Raw genomic sequence first — 19756 nt, forward strand, 5'->3', positions numbered from 1 at the left:
TCAACGTTTTTTATTTTTGGGACAGAGAGAGACAGAGCATGAATGGGGGAGGGGCAGAGAGAGAGGGAGACACAGAATCGGAAACAGGCTCCAGGCTCTGAGCCATCAGCCCAGAGCCTGACGTGGGGCTCGAACTCACGGACCGCGAGATCGTGACCTGGCTGAAGTCGGACGCTTAACCGACTGCGCCACCCAGGCGCCCCAGTTATGGCATTTTAAACACACCAAATAGGCAAAAATGACAAGTTAATACCCTCCCTGAGTATTTACATCATTTTTTTCCTTAACACCTGGTTTAAATGGAGTAAATATCTATATTTCAGTCATCTAGGGGGAAAAAAAGGTTACTGAAAATTCAATAAGCTACTATTTCATACCTGTGCAGTAGTCAGTGGGAAGATTAAAGTAGAAAAAGAAGGTCTTCTGTTGTAAAAATTAGACCACTTTATAGCTCACTCATACATAGGAAAACACATGTTCATGAACAAAAAACAACTATACTTTCCTGTTGATCCACAAACATACACTTGAATTCCTTTTCCCACTGAGGTATCACAGCTGTGTTTAGCAAACTCGTCTCTACCTCCAATTTGTTTTCTGATCTTGTGAAACTTTATGTATTATACAGATTCTGACTGTATGCGATTTATTACACTAACACTCATCATGTACTTTCAAACTCTTTTAAGTAATATCTACACCCAACGTGGGGCTTGAACTCACAACCCCAAGATCAAGAGTTGCATGCTCTACTGACTGAGCCAGCCAGGTGCTCCTCATCATGTACTTTCAAATGTAAAAACGAATGATAGAAATGCCCAAATAAAAAAAAATCTTCTGGAATTGAATTTAATAAGGTCAACCAATTTTTACTTTATGTGCTTCTTTCTGATCATCACAAACTGATCAATTTCTTGGTGTTTGTATATATGTGTGTACATAACCGTACTATCTATCTATATACACATGTATATACATACATACTAACCCAAAGCTTATGTGAGCATCTCCTATCAAAAGAAAGCCTGTCAACTATGTGATGACACTATGAATATAATCTGTCACAATTTGGTTTATGAATCCCTTTTGATATTTTGATATACTAATTATACCCTAAAATTCGTTTTTATCAATGCTAACACCATTATTTATCAATAATCACTAAAGAAAGATAAACAGTTAAAGGATATTGAAATATCAGTTGGGTAATTTCAAAAATTGTTAATTTCATAGGATCCAAGCTAAGTTCTTGGTGGCCTACGTAGTTTTAAATCATGTAGAAAAATTAAATGATATTGGTATGAAGTCTATGTTTAAACAAAATTGTTTTCTAGAACTTCATTTCAAATTTAGTACAATAAACACATGGATATTAAAAATAAATGTAAGATGAAATACAAGTAAATAGTTAACACTTTTACAATAGACAAAAGTACTATGGATACAAGTTATCTTGAGAAGATTTTTTTTGTGTGAAGTGTCTGTATCATGGGCACAACCTTACAAATACACATGAAAATAACAAGTATCATTTGTATAATCCTTAGCATTTACAAAACATTTTTCTCATACATTATCTCATCTACCGCAAAGAATTTCTGAACTAAATAATTTCCATTATCTACAAAAGGTATATTGCAGAAGTAGATGTTTTTTCTAAAATTCAAACAAGTGTCCCAATTATATGTACAATTGTCTTTCAACTAAAATGATAGAAAATTGTTTTCTGAATTGCTCTGATAATTATCTCAAAAGGTACATATCATTTCAAATTATAATTTGAAAAATTAAAATTTCCTAAAAATTTGTAAGACCTTTAGAGCTTTTCTCAGAATTCAGATTCCAGCTAAGCATTGAAGTTGATGCCGTATGATTTATTAGAAATCTCTGTATCATTCTAAGATGAGAAAACAAAAGTGGTTTATCAATGTTAGGTTTTTGATTACTAACTTGGTTTTAATAGAAATCTGGTGACACTATAGTCACATATTTGCATCATCTCTCCTGTGACAGGAGTATATAATTATGATGTGAGACGACAATAGTGCCTGGGAAGTTGAAATCCAGCAGGCTACCTGAAACATCCCTGGAACGTCCCTCAAATGTTGTAAATTATATCTGTTTACCCAGGAATAACAGTAATCACTTTGCTACAGTTCCTGCCATTCCATTTGCCTTAGAAAAAAAATTTACATTCCTTTCTGAAAACTAGTAAGCTTATAAACTGGATGGAGTTGAAAAATCTAGACAAAGGCAACTTGTTTGTTGTATAGAAGCTTGAGAATGTTGACCAGTATTTTCCACAATGGGTACCAAATGAAAGATTTATCTTAAACTGCAAATAATGCTGCTAGTTTTTTGGATAGCTAATTTTAAAAGAAAAATGGACCCACTGATAGGTGGTCCCTGCTTTATCCTTCAAAGGCAACTTAACAGTGGAGACTCCAAGATTTTTACCTGTTCACAGGAAAGGAGGATAACCATGGAAGAGGACCTCACCCAAAGCACCATACTAATGAAGTCAAACCCTACTGGGCTAGGGAGAAAATTTGTCCCCATTTTCCACAAAATAATCTTGCAATGTGGATTTCAACTCTTTTGCCGGGTTCAAGAAAAGGTGCTTCCTTAGAGGATTTGGAGATGATACATAAATACTTTGAGAGCCACAGTGGTCATTTTCCCCTTCAATGGTCTTATATAATTTTTTTCTTAGGAATAAACCTATAATTTTAATCCCCATTTTAGGGGCATTTGCATTTCTATCTCCTACCCAATGTTCTCCCAAAAATATGTTTAATACAAGACAACAATTCTAAGAAGTAAGTCATGATAATTCAGTACTTTATGATACTCAAATTGTTACTACATTTTTATCAATTACTGAAAAAACTTTCAATAAAATTAATCAGGTTGGATATTCAAAGATTTTTGAAACTGATTTCCCCTCTTAGAATGCATTCTAAGCATTCTAAGCATTATGTGATCCAACCTAAACGAAGCCTAAGTCATGCAGTTTTCTATACATAATATGACAAAGAATATATAGGCTTGCAGATAAACGTACATAAATGAAGAAACCATTCACAAATTCCTAAAAGTTATTCAGGCAGACATTATTTCTGACTCCACATAAGTTCCTTACAAATACTTACAAAGGTACACTCTCAAAACCCAAGCAATAACCACTATTACTTTCAAAAACAACAAAATTTTTTTTCCCAATTACAGGAAAGGCTTTATTACAGTTTGAAAGGTTATTTTGGGGGGAAAGGCACCACAATTATTATCTTTACTTTTTTTGCGTACATGGCACAAAGGAGATATGTCAAGTTCCCACTCTGGAGTTTTTCAAACCTCTCATCTTGGATTGGTGTGGCTTCTTGGGTGAGGTATCCTGGCTTTAGAGCTTAAAGCATTTTTCATTGTATCTATGAATAGTCACACAGCCATGATAGGACACTGGCCTGGGCATTGCAGCTACCCCTGTGATGATACTTGTTGCAGGATCATAACAGAGAATAGTGTCTGTGGCTTCTCCATTTTCCCGTCTTCCACCCAGGATATATATTTTACCATTACACACAGACATACCACAGTTTTCCTGTTCAACCAAATACAAAAAAAAAAAAAAAAAAAGAAAAAAAAAATTAATTCTTGAAGGTAAGGGATTTAGTAGCAAACTGAAAAATAAGACCTGCTTTAACAGACCAAAAAAAAGACACATCAAATAAGCTCCCTTTTGCCCAACTCCTGCTCTATGTATGAGTGCCAGATAATTTTGCATGAATGAAATGTTAAGATATGTTATTGGTTGGGGCCAAGATGTGGGAGGTGGAGTGGGGGCTAAGTGGACAGAGAGAAGGGTTTTAACTTAACAGCAGTTGAACAAAAATAGTTTTGAAGAACATGGCTTGCTTCTCCTATTACAGGAAGCTCCCTTATTATAGAAAGTGGCTATTATATGACCAAGGAGTAGGAACATTATTCGTCAAATAGGATTACCCCAAGTTGAATGAATGAATGAGAGAAAGAGTTATAAACAAATTAACAAAGCACTGTTATTAGGACTTTGGCTGGCACATAGAAATTTCCTAAATAATATTTTAACCTTGCACATAATGGGATTCTTAGCTAAATTTTACTCTTTTCTGTCAATAACATAATTACTCTAAAAAACAAAAATCATTGACCTAAAAAAAATTCCACAATTTTTCAAAGGATGTTCTTGACAAGAGTTAAAAAGCAAAATATGTTTAAAATAGCAACTTGTAGCTTTTAGGAATCATGCAGAATCAAGAGGCACAGAAATAGTAAGGAACAGAAAGAGAAAAAGATTGCATTAGGCCCATTAGGTCTGCAAAACAAAGAGCTCGTTTTTTTTTTTTTTTTTTTTTTTTTTAAGCTTTTTTGCTACTTAACATTCTAAGCATTTAAAAAACTAGTCTGACTCAAATAACTGTCTAACATGAAATTACAGCTGATTTTTCCTTTTTCACTGATTAGCGTCAAAAGGGTAGGCAAACAGATGGTTCAAAAATTACCTATTAATAATGTTTACAAATATACACTTAGAAGTACTGGTAGTAAGAATGGACTGAGGAGAAAAAATAATCCCAGAAATATCATTATTTTTTGCTTCAAGAGATTTGATATAGAATACTTGATTTGGACTTCAATGATTTGTCTTTGTCATAATAGATTTAATACACTTCTTATCTAAATGTTTCTTCTTTGAAATTTCCGAAGTCAGATTATTCATTAATTAGAAAAAATGTGCCATGTTTGCCCCGTTGTTTTTTCATAGTTTTATCTCAATCATGTAGTTAAAAAGATATTCATTGTATGTCCTGCATTATACTAGATGTTGGCAATTATCTTCCTAAGTTGTTATCATTTTATATGATATAGCTAAGTTCTGAATGAACAGTTTTGGTGAAAATGCATTATACTTTAAAATATTCACTTAATAAGCCAATAAATATTAGCTTTGATTAAAACATTTACAAATTAGGGCATCTAGTTGGCTCAGTTGGTAGAGCATGTGACTCTTGATCTCAGGATCATGAATTCAAGTCCCACATTGGGGGTAGAGTTTACTTAAAAAAAAAAAATTTAGGGGCACGTGAGTGGCTCAGTCGGTTAAGTATCTGACTTTGGCTCAGGTCACGATCTCGTGGTTGTAGGTTCGAGCCCCATGTCAGGTTCTGTGCTGACAGCTCACAGCCTGGAGCCTACTTTGGATTCTGTGTCTCCCTCTCACTCTCTGCCCACCCCTCCCCCCCCCCAAATAAATAAACATTTAAAAAGTTTTAAAAAAATTTTAGAAATAAGTGCAAACACTTGTCACACAGGTGAATATGACCATAATATGGGTTCTTATATGGTAAGGCACACTCTTACTTCTACAGAACTGGAGATTGTCCTTTCCAGTAGAGGCCACTGAGCTAGAGAAATGTGATTCATTTTACTTAAATGTGATACAAGAATGATAGATTATATTACCTCTGTACCATGAAGCTGAAGATACTATTATGTCCCTTTCATCAGTTGAGGCAATGTTATTTTGAATACATTACTAATTAGAGACTATACCTCAATGTCAACAACTTAAGAAAAATGGTGTTATACTCAATCCCTATTCATTATATTTATAGTCTATATCTGTTAGGGATATTACATTTAAGACCCTTAAAATTAGGTCCTTTGTTACTTCACTGTCTCATTTTTTACTTATTCAGTAAATATTTACTGAGCACCAATTAATACAAGATACATTGGGAAAGAGAAAAAACAGTATTCTTTTTTTTTTTTAATTTTTTTTTCAACGTTTTTTATTTATTTTTGGGACAGAGAGAGACAGAGCATGAACGGGGGAGGGGCAGAGAGAGAGGGAGACACAGAATCGGAAACAGGCTCCAGGCTCTGAGCCATCAGCCCAGAGCCTGACGTGGGGCTCGAACTCACGGACCGCGAGATCGTGACCTGGCTGAAGTCGGACGCTTAACCGACTGCGCCACCCAGGCGCCCCGAAAAAACAGTATTCTTAAGAAGATGGAATTCCGGTACAGATATAAACATTGATACTCATAACAGAATATATGACTGCCATAATAGAGGTATAAGGGCAGTGACAGATCAGATCAGATTAATTCTGAACAGGGAAACTTCAGTTTATTGTAACATGAAGTGGTCCTTGAAAGAAGAGTAGTGTTACAAATAGAGAAGGTAGAGGGGTGCCTGGGTGGCTCAATCGGTTGAGCGTCCGACTTCAGCGTGGGTCATGATCTCACAGTCTGTGAGTTCGAGCCCCGTGTCGGGCTCTGTGCTGACAGCTCAGAGCCTGGGGCCTGTTTCAGACTCTGTGTCCCCCTCTCTCTCTGACCCTCCCCCGTTCATGCTCTGTCTCTCTCTGTCTCTCTCTGTCTCAAAAATAAATAAACGTTAAAAAAAAAAAAAAAAAAAAGTAGAGAAGGTAGAAAAGGCATTAGAGCCTAAGAGGATAGCATGAACCAAGGCAAGAACATGTGTGATCTGTATTGCAAATGCAAGTTAACAGATACTTAATGTAATTGGGATAAAGTTGCAGAAAGTGAAGCTAAAAAGGCAAGCAGGGCTCAGACAACAGAAGGTCTAGAATGAAGTGGGAAAACGTTTGGATTTTATTCAGTATGTTTCCAATCAGAGAAGGAATATAATAGGATTCGTTGGGAAATAATTGGTGGCAAAATGGGTTAGAGAAGCAAGACATTAAACGCTAATTAGAATATTACTGTTTTTGTTGAGGGAAGAACTAATAAGAACTTGAACAAAAGCAGGAACCACAGGAATGGAAAAGAATAGGAAAAACTCTGGGGACACAGAACTGATATGCTGGATTGATTCAATTTAGGAGAAAGTGGGGGAAAATCTAAGAGATAAGTCTCGGTGTGAAACAGTAGAAAAATATATATTAGTCTCTGCCTCCAGTTCCTGTCACAGAGCTCCTAAATCCCTTGGAATTTCCTGAGTGATAGGAATGTCTTTTGTTTTAATGAGGTGACTATTGGCTGGTTCCTGGATGGGGACTAGTCACCAAAAAGATCATGCCATAATTAGAATCTTGAAACTTTCATCCCCACTCCCTGTTCTCTGGAAAGGGGACAGGGGCTAGAAATTAAATTAATAATTACATAATGAAGCCTCCACAAAAATTCCCAAAGTATAAGATTCGAACAGCTTCTGGATTGGGGGAGGGTGCACCTCAACCCCAGAACAGAAGCTCCTGTGTGCTTTGGACCCTTCTGGACCTTCCCCTATATGCTTCTTCATCTGGCTGTTCATCTGTATCATTTATAATATCCTTTAATATACAAAAAACCAAATAAACACAAGTGTTTCCCTGAGTTCTGCGAGCTGTTCTTACAAATTACCGAACCCAAGGAGGGGTTATGGGAATGTTAATTCATAGCCAGTGTGTCAAAAGTACTGGGGACAAGCTGGAGCTAGTGGTTGGCGTCTGAGGCAGTGGCAGTCTTGGGGACTGAGCTCTCAACTTGCGGAATCTGACTCTAACTCCAGGTAGATAGTGTTAGAACTGAATTGAATTGTAAGACACTCAGCTGGAGATGGAGAATTGGTTGGTGTGGCACATATCTGGTGCCAGACGTGCTGTGAGTGTGAGTAAGGAAGAAACAATTTGTTTATTCACTAGGTTGCCTGGAAACAGAAAAAGCAGGGTTGGGGAAGATGATGAATTCTGGTTTAAGTTTGGAGTCATAGAACATCATAAAAAAATATCAAATAGGCAGTTGGAAATTTGAGTCTGGAGCACAAGAGAGAGGTTTTAATGATGATAAAGACTTGAAGTGTATCAGTACTGGGCAATAAATGTGATCACTCAGGAACAGAGTAGAAACTGGGAAGAGGGAAGGGGAAAGAGGCTCAAGGAAAACTTATATGTAAGGGTTGGATAGAAAAAGTAAGAGTATATGAATGAAACTGAGATTATTAGTAATGACCTCTGGCAGTATAACACCTTAGAGTGGTATAGGTAGAGCTAGACTTCCAGCATCAGAACCATCAAGCATTTTGGTGGTAGAAAGAGGGAGGTTGGAGCCATGAATCAAAGGCTGAGAGAAGGCTTTTGGGGAGGCAGAGGGTAGAGGTGGAGTAGGAGTACAGATAGGATGAAGGAGACCGGAGCACAGCCATTTCTTTTATGATAAAAGCCACAGAAGGAAAGAAACCAGTTTGGGAACATTTGTTTTCTTCAAAATACCTAAGAAGTAGGGATAAGGACTAGAGTAGATTCTGAAAAAGGTCAAGGGAAAAAAGTCACCAGCTCAAGTACAACAGCTGCTTCACCATGGGATGGTAAAAATTAAGCTATTTCAATAAAACAATTCTCTGGAAGGAGTTCAAAACGTCATACCACATGCTTAATGTGGAGTTTTAAAAGTTATGAAATAATTCAAGCACACGTGAAATATATTAACAGTGAAATTACAGTATATTTATAATGGCCATGTACTTGGTCCCTCATTGGTTGATTTTTCTTTTGGATTGTTTTATGTTATTACCTGTCGGCTGAATGTATTCTGTACATGCATCCAGTAATCTTCAACTGGATCATAACAGTATATTGCCTTGGTCAGCCCACCAGCAACATATATCAGGTTGTTTAAGGATACGGCTGTTATACACCGCTTGGCAATTGGGATAGCTGCACGAAGTAGCCAAGAATTGGTTTCTGGATCATAAGATTGAACCTAGTAATGTATAGAAATATTTAATTAAAACTTCTAAACAAAAATGCGAATTTACTTAATAAAAAAGTCTACCGATACATAGAAACATGATTAAAAATCAAATCCTATTTATTAATTTACATTAATTAATTCACATTAGTTCACAGAATTAAGAAAGGTTAGCTTGATAGGGAAATGTCTGAATTACAAAATTCTCAGATGCAAATTTATTACTATCAAGCAGAACAGAGTAACACACATAGAGATTATTTCCAGGATGACTGGCTAGGCTATCATGGTAAGTTTCTTTACTTATTTCCGTTAAAATTAACAGTTGGGGTGCCTGGGTGGCTCAGTTGCTTAAGCATCCAACTCTTGGTTTCGGCTCACAGTCTGTGAGATCTAGCCCCACGTTGGGGTCTGCACTGACAGTGTGGAGCCTGCTTGGGATTCTCTCTCTCTCTGTCTCTCTCTGCCCCTAACTGGCTCTTTTTCTCTCTCAAAATAAATAAATAAACATTAAAAAAAAGAAAATTAACAGTATAGATTAAAAAAAAATTGTGTCCTATAGGATAACTATGCCTCAATTTAAATACAATTTCTTTATACTTTTAGGAAGTCATTTCTTCAAAAGAACACAAGTAAATTTCAATTCAGTGTACTCTGAATTACCACAAATTCTGTATTACTGAATTCTACATATGTAACATCTGACCACATTATATTACAATTCAATTAAAAAAAAGAATTGATTGACAAAATTCAGTAAACAATTGCTAAAGGGATTAGGTATTAGACATTTGTTTCCAGAATAAATACAGTGTTTTCTGAGGTGTGAGGATGGCACATGTTCTTTTATCCCAGGAATCCAATGAACTGCAGCAACTTTGAGCTGTCCTCCATTTACGTTACAGAGGTTTCCTTTCCTCCTTTTTGTTCTAAAAAATACTTTTAAAGTACGCAGAGGATGACCCAGTTGGAAGCAGCATAGCTACTGTATCTTACCTACTCTGCTAATTCACTTCCCAACCGTGTTTTGTGTGAATAATTTTTTGATTCTGTAGACTACTGCAGTTCAGAGGTTTAAAACAATTTATTCAGTCTAAGATCCAAACTCTGAAATTAGTCTTATTTCAAAAAAATTAGATAAAGCTTTTTACGGAAAATTGTTAGATATATTAGGATTTCACTTCAGCAACTTGAAACTCAATGTTTTCCCCCAAAAGGATAAAGTACCAATTTTTAAAAGGTTCCTCACAATAAGGGACCTAGCTCTCTATTTGATAAGCCTTATGTAGTTTTCTCCTTATATACATCATTGGTAATTTCTATAAGACGACATGGCTTACCTTATCAGAACAAGTATTGTCATCAGGTCCTCCACCAATCACAAATAATTTGCCTACACAGCTAGTCACGGCAGGAGAACTCACTGCTTCCTTAAGGGGAGCAACTTCAGTCCATCGATTTGAAAAGGAATCATAACATTCCACGCTGCTAAGTCTGTTTTGCCCATCATAGCCTCCAACAACATATACCTAATATGCAAAATACATGGAAAAACCTGAATTGTCAAAAATCTGAATTTTTAAGTAGTTGACTACGAAATTAAGGGATCTGTCTTTAAAAAGCCCTTGATAACTGTAATTGCAATATATTTAGCTCAGTTTCTGAAACTTTATTGGCACCCTCTTACCACCACCAATGATACTTTTCAGACGTTTTTTTCATAATAGCCCCCTCCAATGAAGTTTTAATACCACAGATATATTGTATATCCATTTATGTACTGTATATATATCTGTGCTTTATATATGAAAGAGTACAATTCTTTTCACCCCTAAGAACTGATCTTCACCCCCTTAAGGGTGATACTGGTCATGTTGAGAATTACATGATTGCTTAAATACTCACACTCATGGATAATGAAAATATTTGATTCTTATGAAATAACAAACCCATAAAACTAAAATATTAGGCAAGGATTACTAGACTGTGAGATTACTGAAGGCAGGGTCTATCTTGTTCTTCATTTTAGTACCTACTGTACCTAGCAAAGTACCTGAGACATAATGAACTCTATACTATATATACATTTCAATAGGTTTCACAAATATGAGGAAGGTAGGGAGAGTAATATCTTTGCGACAGGTGAACTAATCAACAAGCTATTTATTAAATGATCTATATGCAGAATAACCCATTAAGAATCATGAGATACACAAGAAACTTTTAACCTAAAGATGGTCTCCAGTTTAACATCCACAATTCCTTTAATGAACAGTCATTATCAACTCTTCCCTCCATATCTAAATAACTAGTAAGTCCCACTAAGTCTTCTTTCACAGCATCTCACATCTGTCTTTTCCTCTTGTTACCAATTGCCATTATCCTAAGTCAGGGTCCATATCATTTTATACTTCTCAATCTCCTGGTCTACACTCTTGTGCTCCCTCAACCACAGATTAATCTTCCTAAAATACCTCATCAATTCCTTTTAGTAGTTCAACAATAGATGCCTAAGGGTCAAGGCCAAACTTTATACACTGACATTCTAGTCTGCCCACAATTTATCTTTCTGTGCTCCTCCAAATTTCCAGAGCAGCCAATGCTATTTCGTATTTCAATCTTGCACTTCTCACATTATGTTAAAATGATCTCTTGGTGGGTTTGTTCTCTCAACAACATGATGTCCAGAGAAGTTAAGTAATTTACTCAAGGTCACCCAGCTGGAAAGGGTATGGCAACTGTGGCAAAATGTAGCAATTAAGGGCATGGCTTTGAAGTCAAGAGAGGCAGGGTTCATATCTAGCATTGCCATGGAATGTAAATCTTGGGCAGTTTACCTACCCTCTGAGATTCAGTTTTAATTTCCTCAATTTAAAAATGTAGACAGTAATAATACCTATCACATATATAATTTTGAGCATTAAACTTTAATATCATTCCCCTACATGCATAAATTAATAATATATGTTGTGAGCATCAAGATGAAAGTCCTCTAGATTAAGAAAATCTGAGTTTTGTTTTGCCCCTGCTTTATCACTTTCTGTATAACCTTGGGCAAGTGACTCGATCACTCTGAATTAGGTTTCTTTAACAATTGAAAAAGTGACATTAAATATTCTCTAAGATTCCTTCCTATTTAGATTCTATATTCCAAATCATTCTTACTATCCTACCTTAATAGTGACAATTTATAAATTTAAATAATTTTATAGGTTTGAATTCAGTTTATACTGTAAGTTTTTAGGGCAACAGTTTCTATGAGTTGAATATATGCTATGTAAGAAAGACTCCTTTCATTTCTTGATTTACTGCTTCTAAGATTTAGGTAACTTCAAGTCAAGTATACTAACATTGGTCAAATAAATTATTGCTTTCCAATCCATACATGATATTTGAGACATCAATCATTTTCATTTGCCTTTGTGCTTCCAGGCTAAATAAGTACAATTTTTTTTAGTTAGATCTCTTCTCTTTCCACCCCCTTGAATATTTTGGCTGCCCCTTTTCAGTAATATTTTATCATTCTTGACGCATGACTACCAAAACCAATACAGTAAGTGCTGGAGTGCCTGGGTGGCTCTGATGATCTGAGCATGAGTTCGAGTCCCGCATCAGGCTGTTGCTATCAGCACAGAGCCTGCTTCAGATCCTCTGTCTCCCTCTCTCTCTGCCCCTCTCCCATGTTCTCTCTCTCAAAAATAAATAAACATTAAAAAAATAATATAGTAGGTACTAACAAACTAGTGATTTTGGAAAATATTTAAATAGAATTAATATTTTATTTCCATTACATCTATTTCAAGATCCTCAATGTTTCATTGACTGTCAATAGCAGCAGCACAACAGATCAATATCCTTAGGAATAAACAGTAGCTTTCAAACTGTGCTTTGAGAAACTCTAGTATTCTACAGTATATAAATTTCAAGAATCCTCCATGGGGAAATAGGGGGAGGGCACGAGGGCTGATGAGAGGCTGAATGGGAAGGGTTCCTGCACCATCTCAGTTTCAATTAGAGCAGTTCTGTTTTCTCATTGGTGGCTCTAAAATGTCTCCACAGAAGGACCTAAGAGGCAGCAATCTTTTTAGAAGGGGGCATCAGGGAACCAGTCAAAACATGAGTAACGGGGCGCCTGGGTAGCTTGGTCGGTTAAGCATCTGACTCTTGGTTTTAGCTCAGGTCATAGTCTCGTAGTTATGGGATTGAGCCCTGTGTTGGGTGCTTGGGATTCTCTCTCTCTCTCCCTCTGCCCCTCTCCTCTGCCCATGCTCTCTCTTTCTAAAAAAAAAAAACAAAAAAACAAAAAAACAAAAAACAAAAAACAAAAAGAACCCCACAAAACCCAAAAAACCCGTGTAAGCAAGTATGCTGCTTTTGCTCAGATTGCTCGTTAATTTGAGGTAGCTTTGGAGGAGCTGATAGAGGTGGAGGTAGTGAAAAGCTAAAGAGCCCTTGGTATACTGCTGTATTTTTATCTGTTCTATGTAATGGTTTTTATGTTAGATTTAACTTTGAAAAGAGGGTGTAGGCTCAGTCGGTTCAGTGTCCTAACTTTGGCTCAGGTCACGATCTCACAGTTTGTGAATTCAAGCCCCACATTGGGCTCGCTGCTGTCAGTGTGGAGCCCACTTTGGATCCTTTGTCCCCCTCTCTGTACTTCCCCGACTTGCACTCTCAAAAATAAATAAAAGCCTCTGTGCTGACAGCTCAGAGCCAGGAGACTGTTTCAGATTCTGTGTCTCCATCTCTCTCTGACCCTCCCCTGTTCATGCTCTGTCTCTGTCTCAAAAATAAATAAACGTTTAAAATAAATAAATAAATAAATAAATAAATAAATAAATAACGTTAAAAAAAAAAAAAGAGGATGTAGCTGGTTTAAAAAAGTTTGGAAACCACTAGTCTATAAGTGTTTCTCAAGTTCCTAAGGACAAAGAAGATAAATTATATACTTTTACTTTTTTTAATGCTTATTTATTTTTGAGAGAGACAGAGAGAGGGAGAGACAGCGTGTGAACGGGGGAAGGGCAGAGAGCAAAGGAGACACAGACTCTGAAGCAGGTTCCAGGCTGTCAGCACAGAGCCCAACACAGGGCTTGAATTCTCAAACTGCTTCAAGATCATGACCTAAACTGAAGTCAGATGCTTAACCGACTGAGCCACCCAGGCGCCCCCAAATTATATATTTTTAAATATGTATTAGCTACAGTCAATAATCAGTTTTCTTTAAAATATGTTGCTGAATTTATCTTAACACTTACTTTAAACTTTTGTCCTTAACTTGTGTAAAGAAAAAAGATAAAATAACATCACTCTAGATAAATGTATCTCCTACTGACTGCCAGTCAGCAAAGGAAAATGATTGCTTGGATTAGACATTGGCCTGTTTTTGTACTTGATGTAACTCCTTTATTTTCCAATGCTTCTTAGGCATTCAGACTCCAATGGAGCATAAAAAGAGAAATGTGCTTCACTGCCACAAATTCCAAATTGGGAAAACAAAATATCCATTCAAAAGTACAGTGTCAAATTGTTTATATCTGCAGTTTATCTACTGAGGTTGGAAATGGAAGGAAATAAAATTTGAATCCAAAATACCCAAAGAGTGAGTAAAATGAAAGATTCAGCTGTGGTATTTATCTTGGAAATGTACCAGCAATAGTAATAAAAAGTGGTTTCTTACTTTACCAAGGAGGACAGCCATTTTGTGACGCCATCTGCCTTTATTTAGAGAAGCAACTCTGATCCAAATATTTAACTGTGAGTTATAAATCCACACATCACGACCATTGATTCTTCCACCTTTAAATGCAAAACAATGTACACACAATAATATATATATCACTAAGGGATTTATGCTCAAGGCATAGATAATTAAAACACAGGATTTATTCAGTCTAAGAATTTGTGAATTCAGTTCAATAAATGAAAGACCCTCTTAAAGTTTAATGGAAATAGATCCACAAAGCAGATTTAAACTTGGCTGATTATCTTGAAAAATAATAATTATAGGCCCCAAATAATAAAATGCAGAATATGAATTTTACAAATGTATGAGACTATTAATTTGAATCAGACATCAGAAGCACCCAGAGTTATTTAAAAAAAGTTTTTTTTAAATCATCCATTTTTTCAAAAGTATACTATTGTACAAAATAAAGTATGTATTGTTACATTGTTCAACAGGTAGTAATATAGTAATCTGCAAAGCTGGTAAAATTATTAACCATGAACAGACTTAGGACCATTGATACAGTAGTTATACTTTGTATACGTCTGTCATTTTACGGTCTCTGATTTTAGATGTAACATCACATAAACGAAGTTAAGAATTTTGGGGCACCAGGGTGGCTCAGTTGGTTGAGCTTTTGACTTCAGCACGTGATCACGAGATCAGGTCACGATCTCACAGTTTGTGAGTTTGAGCCCAGTATCTGGCCCTGCTATGACAGCTCAGAGCCTGGAGCCTACTTTGGATTCTGTGCATCCCTCTCTTTCTGCCCCTCCCCCGCTTGCACTATGTCTCTCAAAAACAGACGTTAAAAAGAAATTAAAAAAAAAAAAAGTTAAGAATTTTAAGGAAAATCATGTTTCATAAACTTTGGGAGAATTTCAGAAAAGCTGGGTATATTGGAGATGCTTAGTTATATGGGTATTTTTCACTTTGCATACTTTACTGTGTTCCTTAAAACAAAGTTAACAGGTAAAAGTTAAGAAAAATTATACTATATTCTATATGCATTTGATAACATTTAAAATATGATGATTACGGGCATTTTTCTAGTGGATCTCTTATAAATCATTCTAGATCATCTTGAGCTCGTTTTTAAGCGCAAAAAGTCACTCTTGGTTTTATTTGTTGTATAAACTGATCTGCCTAAAGTGAGCATATTCACTTTCACTGTTTGTTTGTTTTTTTTTTTTGAGACAGTACTATTGTTTAAAACAGCCAAGCTATGTTCAAATTAAAAGTTGCTACAGTAATAATTCTTTACCTGAAACGAGAATGTCATTCCTTAGAGCACAGACCGCATACTCTGATTTGGTAAATTCTGGAAGCTTAGCCAAAGACTTCCATTCTCCTGTCACAGGATCATAACACTCAGTGTATGGAAGATTAAATCCTCCAACCCGTTCACAGCCTCCAACGACAACAATCACCTCAGAATAGCCAGTTGACCTAAAATAATTATTATAGGAATGTTTAAATAATAAAATACATGCAAGATCATTGGAAACTCTAAAGACATACCATTATCATTAAGAAAGCAGAACACGATTATAAAGTAAACAGTTTATTCTCTGAGCATGTGCCAAATAATACAGGCTGCCAATGACTTACTTTGAGAACATTTATAAGGGATTTAGTGACATCATTTTCCACAGAAAATTTCTATGGGTACTTTTTTCTATGAGTTTTGCCTCAAAAATTGTAAAGCAGTCTAAAGATCCTACCTAACTCAACTGGAATCCTGGTATTAATAAGGACGATTTTCAAATGCAGTTTTGCAGCAATTCAGATGTGTATAATCACACCAAGGTAAGATAATGTAGACAAATGGTGCTTTTTCATCAGACTGCTAGTTCTAAAAAAACGAATTCATAGTATAAGTACCCTTTAAAGGAGTATGTGTACTTATTCAGAAATTATTTTTTATAATAACCTTTTAAAGTTAAGTAATTAAAGTAATCCAAAGCAAAACACTGAGCAGTCACCAAAAGAGTTTATAACAAAGAATGTTAATGGAAAAAAGCAAGACAAAAATTATACAGGAGGTCTCATCAATACTATGTAAAAAATGTATCTGGAAAGAATATACCAAAGTGCTAATGATAGTTATCTCTGGATAGTGTGGCTTCCTTCTATCAACACAAATTTTCAAGATGATAATGAGCACGGAGAATTTTTAAAGTGGAAAAAAAAATATTTAGAGCACTAAGAGAATCCTAAGGTTTATGTTAGTCACAGGATTCTTTTGTTTTGTAGTTTAAATTTAAGTTAGATACAGGAAAAACTAAAAACTTATCTAAGTTTTTTGTTGTTGTTGTTGTTGTTCATAAGGATCAATAGATAGTTTGGAATTTGAAAGTTATTTGGCTTTTATATTTTTTCACAAATATAACTGAAATGAAAAATGCACCTACATTTATGGTTGTTATAATTTTAAGTCTCATGAAGCAAAATGCTAACAATCCCTCTTCTATTAACTTAAATATGGATGGAAGATAGACCACATCAGAACACTGATTTGTAGTTTTAGTCATTACACTAAAGTTACACAATTACACTAGAAAAAACCAAAATTAAGCAATACTGGTATGTTCCTCTAACAGAAATACTCTATTCTAGCTACATTTACTTAGCTTTTCCAGCTAATAATCATTCTCCTGTTCCATGCCAGCCATATTTTTCCATTATAAAATCAGAAAAATATATTGTAGAAAAGAATCTTGTTCATAGATGGAATAAAAATTACTTTTAGGGACACAGCAAATCATATAACCCTAATCTAGTACATAGTAAAATATTATTGGAAAGATGGAAATATTATTAATACTATTTTCCAAATAATTCCAAAATGAGACTATTAAAGTATTCCAAAATGAATAATTCCAACACAAAACTATTAAAAGTAAAGAGAATAACACCAGATACGTAGTATAACTATTAACTTCTCTTTCTTTCCATAAAAGTATCATTTCCCAAAATTACACTTAAAATACCTCTAAAACAAATCCATGTGATATTCCTCAAAGCCTTATTTATTGATTGATCAAAACAAAAGTTGCTAAATACTGTCATTGGGGTCTAACCACTCCCAATTATTTTAATGTAAAATCAATACAACTATTATTATATTATAGAATTGTGCTTTACACTTTTCCTATAACATTTTATTTGTTTTATAGTTTCTCTTTGCTTAACCTTGCTTGCCTTTTTCAAGACTTCTTAGCCTAATAAACATATATTGTATGTTTTTGTACCTTGGGACAAGAGAAAATAGCACAAAAAGCTAATGGCCAAAACAATTAGTCCCACTAAAAAAAAAAACAAAAACACACAAAAACAATTAGTCCCACTAAATAAAGGATCATTTCAGGTGTACTGGAATGTGTTTTTATTTGAAAGGATCAATAAACTAGTAATTTTGCCTGTATGGAAGGTCTTATTTGCAACCAAATGGCTTTTAACTTAGAGACAGGTCTAGTGTTCTCATTATAGAGACTGTTAACCCAATAAAAGTTATTTTTATTTCTTGAGCTTGGAAAACTTTTATCTATGGTAGGGAGATGATAGCCTTAATGGAAATAAGTTACTCCAGCTGATGATGGCAACTAGAACAAAAAGGCATTCAAGATGATACTATAGGATGAATAAAAGTCTGGATATCCAATTCAATCTATGTATGTATTTTTGAGAGAGAGTGTGTGCGAGCAGGGGAGGGGCAGGGGGAGAAGGAAGGAGAGGGAGAGGGGGAGAGAGGGGGAGAGAGAGGGAGGGAGGGAGGGGGGAGAGAGAGAGAGAGAGAGAGAAAGAGAGGCAGAGAGAGAGAGACAGAGACAGAGAGAGAGAGAGAATGAATCCCAAGCAGGCTCCACGCCCAGCACAGAGCCCAACTCTGGGCTTGATATCATGACCCTGAGATCATGACCTGAGTTGAGACCAAGAGGAGGACGCTCAACTGACTTAGCCACCCAGGCACCCCTCAATCTAATTTTTAGAGTGAATGTTACTTTATTTTATTAATATTTAATTAATTATTGTTATACATTTTATTAATGCTTTAAAATGAAAATTCTGATTTTTCTGTGATAAAATAACAAATATTTGCTGTTCCTGGGGATGTATGACAACCAAATTATCCTTTTAAAAAATTTACTATGGTAATTACTGTTAAAAAAATTGTCACCCTCTCTTATGAATTTAAGATCAAATTAGAAGATTACATTCTTTGATTTATGTGAAAGATAAAATAATTATAAATCCATAGGATATTCTCAACCTGATGAACAAAATGTGTAATAATTATCAGGTTCAGTTAAGAATCTTAAAAAGCAAAATACAGGACTTGTCGGCTAAAATAACAAACTTACTTATTATTAATGCTAAATATGCCAGATACTACACTTGATCTTAGCCAAAAGGCCAAGAAGCAATATTGCCAAATATGTCAGAGATAGGTGAACTGCCAAACTAACTCTCATCAACAAAAAAGGGATCAATGGGAATGGTTAATGGTTAATGGGAAGAATAGCTGAACATATTTAAAAAGCACAACAGGAAAGGCAGTGTCTCCATATAGCAGGACATTGGAAGGGAGAAGGGAAAGATATTAGTAATATAATCTATTCATCATTCCAAGATTCAAAAATATCTGAAAACTGCTCCACCAAACAAAATAATTAACTAAAATAGAGATATGAGACTACATGGTTCTTTAGTCCATAAGGTATGACACTTACTAAACTCAATGTATTAATATATCTTAAAAAAACCCTACATATCAAAAGAGGGGTTTGGTCAGTTATAGAAGCAACAAGTAAATGAATGAAAAAGTATAATAATCACAGAGGCAAACATTTCCTGTGCTCATTCAAGTTATTTCTAAGGGAAAAAAAATCTTAGGTTAGCTAACTTGAACATTACTGGTTCTTTGGTAAGAATATTTTTGTGGTTGTGGAGACTTGCTCAAGCTATACTAGCTGAGAGGATTCTGATTCTAAAGATCTACTAACTCCCTTTGTTTGGATTCCATGCTTGCCCAAACAGCCTTTGAAAACCTTCCCACTTAGTGACCTGTCCATAGTAAGAGAATACTCTAAACAGACTGACTTAAAGATCTATATGTGCTGATATAGAATAATCTCCAAGATACTACTTATAAGTGATAAAAACAAGGTGCAGAGTGGAGTGTATAAAAAAAATAGGCAGGTATGTGTGCATATATTCACATGCCCACTTCTATATGCAAAGTATATTTCTAAAGAGTTCAAAAAACTGGCAACAGGTATCTTTTGGGGAG

At 35.3% G+C, this 19756-nt stretch overlaps 1 protein-coding gene and 1 pseudogene across 6 annotated transcripts in view; both read right to left on the minus strand.

The window, feature by feature from the left end:
• Positions 1–203: 203 nt before the first annotated feature.
• Positions 204–19756, minus strand: part of KLHL24 (kelch like family member 24) — a 43423-nt gene continuing 23870 nt past the window's right edge. For 5 of the 6 annotated variants that reach the window (XM_043594790.1, XM_043594789.1, XM_043594788.1 and 2 more), the window contains 5 exons: positions 15728–15912; positions 14416–14534; positions 10076–10264; positions 8559–8747; positions 204–3601 (listed from right to left, as the gene is read on the minus strand). In XM_043594790.1, coding sequence (XP_043450725.1) covers positions 3401–3601; positions 8559–8747; positions 10076–10264; positions 14416–14534; positions 15728–15912 — 883 coding nt within the window. In that variant the 3' untranslated portion in view covers positions 204–3400. The remainder of the gene's footprint in view (positions 3602–8558; positions 8748–10075; positions 10265–14415; positions 14535–15727; positions 15913–19756) is intronic. The other variant, XM_043594793.1, reaches the window with a different exon arrangement.
• On the minus strand, positions 18727–18891 carry LOC122492552 (annotated as a pseudogene).

Source organism: Prionailurus bengalensis, chromosome C2 (assembly GCF_016509475.1).
Source record: "Prionailurus bengalensis isolate Pbe53 chromosome C2, Fcat_Pben_1.1_paternal_pri, whole genome shotgun sequence".
NCBI lineage: Eukaryota > Metazoa > Chordata > Mammalia > Carnivora > Felidae > Prionailurus > Prionailurus bengalensis.